Source organism: Fistularia commersonii, chromosome 2 (assembly GCF_037954325.1).
Source record: "Fistularia commersonii isolate RoL2024-O1a breed Wild chromosome 2, RoL_Fcom_v1.0, whole genome shotgun sequence".
NCBI lineage: Eukaryota > Metazoa > Chordata > Actinopteri > Syngnathiformes > Fistulariidae > Fistularia > Fistularia commersonii.
The window spans coordinates 11,347,439-11,359,594 of NC_141285.1; the positions used below are offsets into that span (position 1 = coordinate 11,347,439).

The 12,156-nt window shown below is 38.6% G+C and overlaps 2 protein-coding genes across 2 annotated transcripts; one reads left to right on the forward strand and one right to left on the reverse strand.

The window, feature by feature from the left end:
• The first annotated feature begins 1,262 nt into the window (after window positions 1-1,262).
• Window positions 1,263-10,716, forward strand: LOC147236348 (calpain-1 catalytic subunit-like). The gene is made up of 23 exons (XM_086167381.1): window positions 1,263-1,388; window positions 2,427-2,444; window positions 3,003-3,249; window positions 4,620-4,689; window positions 5,322-5,440; window positions 5,534-5,667; window positions 5,798-5,966; window positions 6,099-6,182; window positions 6,277-6,362; window positions 6,483-6,557; window positions 6,718-6,878; window positions 7,038-7,207; window positions 7,320-7,331; window positions 7,600-7,811; window positions 7,899-7,938; window positions 8,503-8,568; window positions 8,750-8,807; window positions 8,994-9,058; window positions 9,173-9,241; window positions 9,346-9,424; window positions 9,517-9,630; window positions 9,743-9,801; window positions 9,885-10,716. Exons 3-23 carry the CDS (start codon window positions 3,004-3,006, stop codon window positions 9,909-9,911), a joined length of 2,115 nt encoding a protein of 704 aa, XP_086023507.1. The 5' UTR covers window positions 1,263-1,388; window positions 2,427-2,444; window position 3,003; the 3' UTR covers window positions 9,912-10,716.
• Window positions 10,717-10,832: 116 nt separating this feature from the next.
• mrpl14 (mitochondrial ribosomal protein L14) lies at window positions 10,833-11,981 on the reverse strand. The gene is made up of 3 exons (XM_086167394.1): window positions 11,918-11,981; window positions 11,616-11,711; window positions 10,833-11,336 (listed from the first exon to the last, which is right to left on the reverse strand). Exons 2-3 carry the CDS (start codon window positions 11,690-11,692, stop codon window positions 10,970-10,972), a joined length of 444 nt encoding a protein of 147 aa, XP_086023520.1. The 5' UTR covers window positions 11,693-11,711; window positions 11,918-11,981; the 3' UTR covers window positions 10,833-10,969.
• Window positions 11,982-12,156: the final 175 nt, after the last annotated feature.

The following is a 12,156-nucleotide window of genomic DNA, read 5'->3' on the forward strand; positions in this document are numbered from 1 at the left end:
TGTAACCTGTTTACACTCAACAGGAAATGCTGAACAACATTAGCATTCAGTTGGAGTTGTTTCCACTGTAACCTGATACCTACTGTAAGAGTCCATGATGCAACCTTTTTTCAGCTGTTTTGTTCACTAAGTCCTCCGACAGACTGGGATGGATTTCCTCATGTGTTCATCACATAGTTGTTTTGACTTTTATTCAGCAGTCCGCCCTTGATGAATTTGGTCATGTTGGCTTTATGACAGCTTTGTAGTTGAAATAATTGTCAATAACAATGAACCACAAAAAGCTACAACTTTGAATGACTACCACGTTTGAAGGGCTGTAAAAGCAGCTCAGAATTGCCAAACACTTACAAGAGCAATTATTTATGACCCTTTCAAAGTATCCTGGTTTCCAAGCTCAGCCAATCGGTAAACAAAGACATCAAGAGATGCAAGGAATCTGTTAGTTGTGATGATGGTGAGGTCCAGATATTATAGTATATCTACATTTAACTCTTTAACATCTCACCGATCATCAATTAAATCATATAGATTGCAGAGCTTCGACATACATTTAGATTTGAATGAGGAACCATATCCATCACCAGGTAACTGTTGAATTAAGTGCATGTGACAAATTTGCCATTTAAACAGAACTTTTCTTACACTAATTATTTTACCAAATAAGAACTGTTGAAGATTGTTCCCGATCATCATTTAAGGTCATCTTTACCTGTTGTTCAGTAGAAAAGCTAGAACTAAAACAAATCTCAAACATTGATTTGGATATGTTCTTACAACAGTACACCCCAAATAACATTTTTCAGGAACAGACGGATGAATTTTGTACACATTTGGCAGTCAATGCATGGTTGACTTCATCTCCGGCTTGCCCTGCTCGTGTTTTCCAATGACTTTGTAAGAAAAGTGAAAAAAATTCGAACAAGTCACAGAAGATGAACATTGTATTCCTAAATTGTCCTACAGCGCCGCAAGGAGGTTTAAATGGTTATTTCTCTGTACAAATTTGTATTGCACATTATTATCGTTGTTGTTGTAGCTACTGCTGTTGTTTTATTATACCACCATAACTACAATCAGGTAATCACTGTCATTAATGCCATTTTTGAATCCATTTTAATGAATTTATTTGATTTACTAAAATATTTTTTTTTCCCCCAGGCAGTTTGTTTCCACGGATAGTTTGATTTGTCCTGCAACTTGACCACTCAACCTATACAGCCAACGACTGCATGATCGTCTGGTCCCTCCTACAGGGTTTAGTCGGCAGTGTGTGTGTGTGTGTGAAGCCGGGAGGGCTGAACCTGTTATCCAAGCTGCCGAACAACAGCCCCTCCCTCAGAATTACCCGATCATCCAGAGAAGACCGAGGCGTCCTGACACCGGTGGTGAGTGCGTGTGTGTGTGTGTGTGTATGTATGAGTGTGTGTGAGCGTCCATCCATGTAAGAGCGGCGTTCAGGTTCGCGGCACGGTACCGGATTTCCTCCTGTGCATGTAAATCCGTGCGTAGCCGCCAAATTGTATTCCGGTGCAGAGATTGCAGATTTCCTCCTCTAGCCTTGCATGAGTGCGATCGCGTTATTGGATGGTTTCTCTGTTGTTATTTGTTTGTTTGTTTTTGCGAAGGCAGGGTTTGCAGGCCGGACGGGCCTGCCACGTCCGAGCAGGTGTTCGTGCAGCAAGTCTGGGCCGCTTTTCACACCGGGCATTATACGACGATAGATCGGATCAAAAACAAACAAATGAATTAAAACGTCCCCAATGCTGTTAATGTAGCTTCATTCTCTGTGCCGTGTAGATTCCCCGCGGTCCCCCTGCAGCATTGTGTTGTCTGAGTATCTGATAAAGGTTGAGGCCCGGTGGATGACATCATCATATCAGAAGTGCACGCATCAGCCTTTCCCAGGGGACGAAAAAAAAATATAACAGTACTCTTGCTCATTCATTTTCCAGCAGTAGCCTCTCCCCGGCTTATTTGACAGAGCGAAGGGACATTCCTGCACCCTCTGCTTGCACAGGGGGCCTCAGTGTTGGCGATACTCATATAAACAAAGTCCTTGTCTGCAGAGTTGTTTCCATCAAAAGCATTGCGTATTATGCCCCACAACAAGTCATATTTTACCACTATAACTCCAATGTTTCTTCCTCTTTTTTTTTCCCCAAAATGCCACCAGTACTCCATCCAGATTTAATTTAACCTCAGTCATCATTCCTTTCTGAAGAGTTGGATTTTTTTTTTTCCAGAATTGATTTATTATGCGATATTGAAGGGCCCACTTAAACCGAAAGCCACTTTATTCTCTTCTTAGGTAAGGTTTAATTCCATTGCAGTGAACTATGCCACTGTATACATAATTTGCAAGAGAAGTTATTAATCAATCAATGATGTTTCTCTCTGTTTCTTTGTCTCATTCTCATTCTCAGCCTGCCTTCACAGCCAAGGTATCATATTTCTTTGAGTATTCCTTGCTGTGCTCTGCTTTACTGTGGTGGTGTGTTGCCCTTCACCTCTTTAGATAATTGCCTTTTCTTTACTCCACACTTCCTATGTTTCCATTATGGTTCTACTGAGATGCTCTTAGATGCTGAATCATTTTTGTGTTGCTTAAACAAAAACAACAACAGAAGGAAAGCAAGCAACTAACAAAATGAATATGTGGGTACATGTATATGAATAAAAGGTCTACCCTTGAACTTCACCTCAGTTTTCTCATGGATATTTAGGGTCCCTGGCTTTTTGCATTACAGTTTGAAACACTTCTGCTTTAGGCCAGTTTTACTGTGATTTGGGATAATGCAGAGTGCCATGGTGTGAAAATGCGAGCTCGGGGAGTCATTTTGAAAAAAACAATCAAGTCCCCCCTTATTGATAGTTTGACCAGTCGCTTCTTTCACAGCCGTCTTTGCATTAGTATCTCCTAGACAACAGAGTGTGACTGATGCTATTAATAGAAAGGACTGTGCACAACCATCCTCCCTTATATTTTTATCTTGTGCTAGTATGTATCCGACTGGAGGGATATCTGCGAGCATATACGCCAACAGGCTGCGGGCAGAGGGGATGGGCACCAAGGAGCAGGCCGTGTTCTTTGCCAACCAGGACTATGAGGCGCTGAAACAGCAGTCCATAGAATCCGGCTGCCTTTTCGAAGACCCCTGTTTCCCTGCTGAGCCCCCGTCTCTGGGCTTCAAGGAGCTTGCGCCATACTCTTCAAAAACAAAAGATGTGGAGTGGATAAGGCCCACGGTGAGGAACAAACTTCCTAGCAATATGTTAATCAAGCATTTACATCTAGTCCATTATTTATAAATGCAACACATATAGTTGTTATCCCACTATTATTTATTATTGTTTTGTTTTACTTGAAACTCTGGCACAAGAATTTTCTTCAGGATAAATACAGTTGTTCTTCTTTTTCTTTTTCTTTTTCTTTTTCTTATCTTAATGAGACAGAATTCAGACCTTTCTAAGATTCCCTTCGAGATGAAAATGGATGAACTTGACATTGAACAAACTTTCTCTCATCATTTTGTATATCAGTATGCTGGTATTATCTATAAATAGGAAATGCATTTTTGCTTCTTAGTAAAAAGAAAATCAGTCACTTAATTGTTAACATATATATACATTTTTCTTCTCCCTTAGCCTCTTCTTGTTATTATTATTGTTCTTATATTATACATATACTGGCAGTGCAACTACCAACAATCATAATCACCATAATTATGATTATTACTTGTTATTCCTACTACTCTTACTACCAGTATTATTATTGTTTCAGGTGAAGATGATGCCATATTTAAATAGTATTTAATAGTAATCCCAGGCCCTTCAAAAGACACATTTCAGTTGCTTTTAGTCCCTGTGAGTTTTTATTTGTTGTTCACTTTAATGACAAATATTCAGTGAAAAAGTGTTACCAACTGCCAAGTTTGCGTACATTATTGAAGTACAAGGTCACGATGATTACATTCTCAGAAAATGTATGCATTATTAAATGTATAAATAGGGAATGAAAACAGAACAACTAATGCGAAATGGCCTTAATTTGTATTGAAGTACATATGTCTAGAGATTGCTACAAATCATTATGGTTCAAAAATGGGCAACGTAATACATTTGTCTTAGCCGCTTATGTGTGCAACAGAAGTACATGTGAACAGTATCTGATGATATTAGGGGTCACCAATGACTCACCCCTTCATTTGAGTTTTGGGACCAGGAAGGTTTGAGAAGATCTTTAGAAAAATAGGCACGTGGGTATGACTTTTAGTGATGGCAGCTAAAACCTCCATATGTCATATAAACAAACATATCAATGACCCTGCCTTATTCCATGTCTGAAAAGGCAGACAGAATGAGACAAGTAAGGGCAGCTCTGTCCGACTACAGCAGCTGTTGGAATTGTGTTGCATTCCCACCCCCCATTCCCCACGCACACACGCGTGTGTTTACAGTGTCTCATTGAACTCCAGGATGGTGATGCAATATTACCAAAGACCAATTGCTGTCAAATCTGATAATTACTGACTTGTCTCTGGCTTTGGTTTTGTAAGCCCTGCTATTAGAGTGTATTGAGATAATCATCCTTATCTAGACATTCTAACTCTCCAAAGGAGCTGACAGAGAATCCGGAGTTCATTGTGGGAGGAGCCACCAGGACGGACATTTGCCAGGGAGCACTGGGTTAGTATTAATTATGAGATCTGGAGCATATTTCTCAGTGAATTAGATAGCAGAGAAACTCCACTCAGAGCTCATTATTTTTTTGCAATGTCGAAATCTACATCATAACTTTCAAGAAATAGTTATGAAAATCCCCCAAAATGAATATGCTTGTGGTACCAAAGGAAAAGTTACAGGTTCATATCACACTCTAAAGATTTTGGCCCATTATTGTAGGCTAATTTATATGTAATTTCCATATGATTTGGACAAAGGAGTAAATGACAGTGATTACTTTTGCAATTTGTTTACTTCTTAATGCTCATTTTCATGAAATGCATATTAACATGAGAATGTGAATTTGTCCAGATCTGCACCAAATCAAATATGTTTTGTTTGGTGTGAAGAATGTGATATGTCAGCAAGTTTTACAATGTACAATAATCAGCTTCTAAGATGAGGGAAAGTTGCTTTTGTATTAAAGCAAGTCCTTTTATTTCTTGCTGCTTGTTGGGTGATAATAAGAGACATAACATAAGACGGATATACTAAATTATATTTGAAGTTTTTCAATGTCTTTCAAGCCAGCCCTAGAGCATTAAATAACAAAAATTAGATTATGATTTCAGCATATCTGTTTTTGAAATTTGCAGGTGACTGCTGGCTCTTGGCAGCCATTGCCTCTCTCACTCTAAATGAAAGGCTTCTCCATCGGGTTGTTCCTCATGGCCAGTCCTTTCTAAATGACTATGCTGGAATCTTTCACTTTCAGGTAGTTGAAGCACATCATCAGCTCTTTGCCTTCCCTATTACACGTGAGGCCGCTTAGATTGCTTGTATTCTCAATAATTGCTCGGCCTTTCAGTTCTGGCAGTTCGGCGACTGGGTCGATGTGGTGATTGATGACCGCTTACCTGTCAAAGATGGGGAGCTTATGTTTGTCCATTCTGCTGAGGGAAATGAATTCTGGAGTGCCCTTCTGGAGAAGGCTTATGCGAAGTAAGTGTACTGAATTATTAAGCGAAAGAGGATCTTTGACGACAAATCAAGTCTTCAAAAATGCTGCGTAAAGTGATGCAGCAAAAACCAATGGCACTGAAACCTCACGGTTTTCTTTCTGTGGTATCAGGTTGAATGGCTCTTATGAGGCTCTGTCAGGAGGAAGCACCACCGAAGGGTTCGAAGACTTCACAGGTGGTGTTTCGGAGATGTACGAACTCCGTAGAGCACCCAGAGATCTACACAGGATCATCACCAAAGCTCTGGATAGAGGATCCCTTCTGGGCTGTTCTATTGATGTAAGTGCTAAACTTACTGGTACTGAGACAAACAGCTTGATAGTCCAATATCCTGAGCGCATCACTTCCATTGAGAGCACTTTTATTTATTGCTATACCACATAATTGACTCTGTTCTCCATTATAATCCAGATCACAAGTGCATTTGACATGGAGGCTGTTACTTTCAAAAAGCTTGTGAAGGGACATGCCTATTCAGTCACTGGGTTGAAGGAGGTTTGTCTTTATATTACTCTTCTGTCTGCATTAAACTGACATTATCTATATATTTCCGGGTTTGAACTTGAGTAAATATTTCAATATCATGCAGGTGAATTACCGTGGCAGAATGGAGCGACTTATTCGCGTACGTAATCCTTGGGGCCAGATAGAGTGGACAGGTGCCTGGAGTGACAGGTAGGAGTTCCAAAGTGTATAATGTGGTGTATTTGTCTTCTTTGTTTTAGTTTGTTTTTTCCATGAAAAATGTTTCCTTTCTTCTCATGAAATCTGAACTCATCTGCTCGATCTGTGTAGTTCCTCAGAATGGAATGAGATAGACCCATCTGAACGAGAAGATTTACATCTGCGGATGGAAGATGGAGAATTCTGGTAAAATGGATTCTGATGACTATCTTTCCTTTTTGCTTGTCATGCTCTAATTCTAATGTTGTTTTTTTCGAGATGTGTAATTCTTTCGGATAATGATTTTTCAATCATATCATTTTAAAAGTTGCACTTACTGAAACAACGCTCCCTTCTCATCATCCAGGATGTCGTTCAGTGAATTCTTGAGACAGTTTTCACGGTTAGAGATCTGTAATCTGACTCCTGATGCACTGAGTGAAGATGGCCTCAGCCACTGGAACACCATGAAATTCTATGGTACATGGAGGAGAGGCAGCACTGCTGGAGGCTGCAGGAACCATCCTAGTGAGTCCCAAGAAAATTGTCATCCACAAAATCCTGGTTATATAGGAAAGCACCGCATACACATTCTTGAGAACGCAGTGGTCTCAATGTGAAAGCAGATAAAAGTTTATGTAATGTCACTGTAGCAATGAGCCTAACAAGAATACGCCATCTGTACAGACACGTTTTGGATCAACCCTCAATATAAGATAACATTACTGGAGGAGGATGATGACCCAGAGGATGATGAGGTTGCGTGCAGTTTCTTGGTTGCCCTTATGCAAAAGGATCGCCGCAAATATCGACGCCATGGTCAGGACATGCACACAATTGGTTTTGCTCTGTATGAGGTAAATATCAGTGTAGTTCTATCCTGTTTCTCTTGCTTTATTGAATTGCATTTCTGTTCAGTGCTGTTTCAGCTTCTCCATTCATTTTCTCAATCTGTCTTTTTTTCAACAGATTCCAGAAGAGGTAAGTAGAAGATAAAATACAACACACATTTGATAATCTAAATAGTCATTGGAACCTTGATATTTAATGGGTGACAGTCAGATTGGGGATATTAAATTCAGAAAGAAATGTCATATGATGGCCTTTTTCTAATTATTGACCAGATGTCTTGAAATAACTAGCATTTTACTAAAGATGGTTTTGCAGAAATTAAATCATTTTGAATTTTAAAATCCCCAATACATAAGACTGCATTTTAACACAGGCATTGTTTTACACTCCCTTTTAGTATAGAGGTTGCCAGAATGTCCATTTGAAGAAAAATTTCTTTCTGAGTCAGTCATCGTGCGCTCGCTCCGAGACCTTCATTAATTTGCGTGAGGTGAGCACGCGCCTTCGTCTACCACCCGGAGAGTACCTCATTGTTCCCTCCACCTTTGAGCCTGGTAAAGAGGCTGACTTTGTCCTGCGGGTCTTCACAGAGAAACAGTCAGAAACGGAGTATGTCTTATCAGATATTTTTTTATACTAATGAGCACTAATTTTGTAGAAAAGCAAAGATAATGTTGACGTTACTGTGCATTGCAGAGAGTTGGATGATGAAATCTCCGCTGATTTAGGGGACGATGTAAGTATCATTTACTCATGAACAATTCTGTGATAGCATTTCATAAAAAGGGATACTGAAGGATATCTGTCCTGATTTTCAGTGTTAGGATGCTTATTGTCCATTAAGCTTTGTAATTGCATTGTACTTTTTGTAATAGGGAATAGGGAAATAACTGTCCTGTCCTGAATTCATTCATAAAATTATAGTTTATGAAACACCATTCACTAAAAAACTATAATTGGAGGGATGGGAAATCAACATGTCTTTTCATAAATTCATATGTGTGTGTGTGTGTGTGTGTGTGTGTGTGTGTGTGTGTGTGTATACATACAGTTTCTAAAATGACTAATGTATGATGATATGTATTTTTTAGTACTCAAAGGATTTGTGTTTATGTCCATCCATATATAAGGAGTGCTGTTCTGGGTAACAAATTAATGCATTAATGCAATGAGATGTGTAATTATTTATACTTTTCAGACAAATGGGATCAAGTAATACCTTAAGTTTGAAAATTTAAGGAGTTATTTGCAATGAGTTCAATTTTTTTTTAATTCAGTAATGTTGCTTGTTTTCTGACAGGATGAAATAACCGAAGACGACATTGATGAGTCTTTTAAGTCCATGTTTGCCCAATTGGCAGGAGAGGTACTTTTTTTTTTTTAAATCAGCTCATCTTTGGTAGTAAATATGAAATTAAATTCTAAGCGGACACATAGAGCTTAAATGATTGTATGTTGTGTGTCTTTTATTTAAAATAATAATACCAAGTGTAAAGCATTATTCAATTCAGGACTGGCAAAAAATTGTGTTTGTTTTCAACTTCCAGGACATGGAGATTTCCATTCGTGAACTCAGGACAATTTTAAATAGGGTCATCTCCCGGCGTGAGTTCTCTTTATATTTTCAGCAATGGACAGTTTACATATTATTTATACATATTTTCTAGCCGTCATACATTCCAGTGTGGTCTGCAAACACAATTTTCTTGCCTGCACTCTGTCTTGCTGTAGTATTTGAGGTTCCACATTAGTTATACATAGTAGTTAAACATTAAATGTTTGTTATTTCAGACAAAGATCTAAAGACTGATGGCTTCAGTATGGAATCCTGCAGAACCATGGTCAACCTGATGGATGTATCCATTTTATCTTTTGGGAATACATAGCAATAGCAAGTTGGACTCCCTTGAATATTAAAACAGCATTGCTTAATTATCTATGTAAATACCTTGACATACATTGTTAACCAGAAAGATGGAAGTGCCCGTTTAGGGCTTGTGGAGTTTCAGCTTCTATGGAATAAGATCCGGAAGTGGCTGGTAAAAACTAATGAATTTGATGTTTTGAAAATATATTGAGAAAATGTACAACTGCACATGTCTAGCAAGGATCTGTTTTTCCCATTTGCATTTCTTTCTCACAGGTTGTTTTTAGACAGTTTGATCTCGATAAGTCAGGAGCTATGAGTTCATATGAAATGCGCCTTGCTGTGGAGGCAGCAGGTAGACAGTCCAGCTGTAATTTCAGTTATACATACACATTTTTATTGCTGACAATTTCAATACCCCCTTTTTACTCCTGTTTTCATTTCCAGGTTTCAAACTGAATAACAAACTGAACCAGATTCTTGTTGCCCGGTATGCCGAGAATGAGATGATTGATTTTGACAACTTTATTTGCTGTTTAGTCAAGCTTGAAGCCATGTTCAGTGAGTACTCTTTGCATTGCTGTGGCACTAAATTGTCATTTTTACACTTTGACTTATCCAATGAAAAATATTTCACGAATCTTTGATTTTACGAAACATATCTTTTTAACAGGGTCTTTTCAGCAGTTGGACAAAGACAAAACAGGAATCGTTGAGATGAATCTCACGGAGGTAAATTCTGTTCGTCGGGTAAATTAACACAGTCTGACAAACTTTTTGTTTATCAATAAATGTTTGCCTTCTGGTATTTCTAGTGGCTTTACATGACCATGTGTGGTTGAAGAGCATGAATTACTTGAGGGACCACATCGATGTAGTACTGTTAACTTGGAATTCAGAAAACCCCAGCCGAAGTGAACTGCTGATACTCTTTACTCCTCCACCATAAAGTACCTGAACCCAGCCACTGTACTCAGATATCCAACGGCCACCCGAGCCAAGTATATCTTGCTCAAATCTTGGAAAAACTATGCAAACCTTCATTACATGCTACTGTCATCTGTATCTGAAGAGCACGTGTATAAGCATGCCTGCAAATGAAATCCCATTACTTGCACTGTAATAGATGATTTTATGTAGAGACACAGTTCACTTGCTCTGTATGAATTTAAACCCGCAGAAAGAATTTACTGTAGATTTTTCTTTTTGCTGTAGTGCTTTAAAAAAATTACCTCATCATTTCTAAAAATACTTATATTCTTTCATGACTTAATTCTGTCAGTAGTTTAAAAGCATTGTTGTTCCATGCCTACACCTGTAGAGGGCAGTACAGACTTAATATTTGTCTTTTTTGCACTGATAGGAAAAGTTAACATATTTATATATTGATTTATTTTGAGGAGAAGCAGCTGAATTGTACTTGGTTTTACACAGTTTTTAATTTTGCACTGGGAACTACAGTTTGAAGAAGCTGCTTATAAAATTACCTCACATTAGTGACAGAGCTAGGCAGTAGCCAAAAGAGTGACAGAGCTAGTTTATAGGTTGCTCACAACAATTGATATCATGATAATAAAAGCCTTGTTTTTGACACCATTATGCCATAAACGGTTACTAATAAAGATGCCTGTCATGTTCAATGTTGAATGTATGGCGTGCCTTGAACAGTTGCATAAAAGTTATTCAATGTAAATTTGTTGATTGTGGTCATTATAACATGAACTTGACCCACATTTGGTTCCTTTAAGAGACAAAAGACTGCACCAAATTGAAAGGTTATATTTAGTGTAAACACAGAGATGTCTGCAAAACACTTGACATGACAATGAAAACAGACCACTACATGCATTTAACAATTGGCTTTTTTCCAGAATGCCAAAATTGACAGCATTTTAAATTATCAAACAAAAGAACTGGCTATTGCTAACACTTTAGAGTAATCGCCCTCCAATCTGCGTAAATGTGTGGGTATAGGAACCTTGATTCTTGTGCCTGTTGGATTTCCATTGTCCTCGATCAGCACAACATTGTTTGAATCAAAGCGAGGACTCATACGTTCTCCTGGCATTTTGTGCCCGACAATTAGTGCAGCCTTCTTCTGTCCCTTTATGGCAAGTAACACTTTGTCACCAACTTTTCCAACGCCGTTCTTGGTGTAGACATGAATAACTTTTGGTGGGCGATGATATGGTGTATTTCCAAGGGAGCTGTTATCCACGACACGAACTCTTGTCATCTTCTGAATGGCAGCAGCCATTCCAGATAGGCTGACAAGACAAATTAAATAGGTCAGCCATCATGCAAACAAACACAAAAAACAGACATTGCAAAGTATATTTAGTGATCACTTGTTCTGAAATATAAAATGATCACATTATGTACTTTCCCATTTCGTAATTAAGCCTGTGAATGCAGTATATCTGCATTACTTAAACAATGTACGTGTACTCAAATGATTCACCCCGGAAACAAAACATGCACTTATCTAAAACCACACCTTACATATCCTGATAATTCCTAAGCATTTAAAAGAAGGAAGATCTTACCCAAAACTCCTCTGAAAAATTGCAGACGATGCATTTACGACGAGCCAAGTTTTCGACGCTGAAACCATGAGAGCCATAACTCGACGAGGACTGGGTCTACATGGAAGATACCGTCCACATTGTTAGCGTTTGAGCTAGGTTGTTGCTCGTAATATAACATTAACCTAATGACATAAAACGACGTGTGTAGTCTAGTCTTGAAACTACAGCCGCATCTCAAATGTCCTATAAATTCCTGTTAAAACTTATAACAACCAAAAGCGAGTGTAATTTTGTTTCGAAAAGAGAAACAAGCCTCTCACCCGAGCCGCAGTCCATGCCAATGTCAAACACTTGTGGCGTCATGAATACGCGACCAACTATCCAGGCGTGATCTTGCTCATATGACAGATTGCCAGCTGCGGTCACCAAGTACAATGCCAACAATCGCTTTGTACGTGGTTTCATGTGCCAATCATTTGTGCTTATAAAAACTTGAATACATAAAGAGTTCGCAAGATGTGAGCTAGAAGTACAAGTGATATTTTTTTTTTGTACGTCA

Excerpts from the sequence above, each read along its gene's own strand:
- LOC147236348 (XM_086167381.1), top strand. The coding sequence starts at position 3,004 with ATGTATCCGACTGGAGGGATATCTGCGAGCATATACGCCAACAGGCTG. Across the intron at positions 7,812-7,898 it reads GAGAAACAGTCAGAAACGGA|AGAGTTGGATGATGAAATCT; the intron begins GTATGTCTTATC and ends TGTGCATTGCAG. Across the intron at positions 9,425-9,516 it reads CCTTGCTGTGGAGGCAGCAG|GTTTCAAACTGAATAACAAA; the intron begins GTAGACAGTCCA and ends TTTCATTTCCAG.
- mrpl14 (XM_086167394.1), bottom strand. The coding sequence starts at position 11,692 with ATGGCTCTCATGGTTTCAGCGTCGAAAACTTGGCTCGTCGTAAATGCA. Across the intron at positions 11,337-11,615 it reads ATTTTTCAGAGGAGTTTTGG|CCTATCTGGAATGGCTGCTG; the intron begins GTAAGATCTTCC and ends TTGTCTTGTCAG.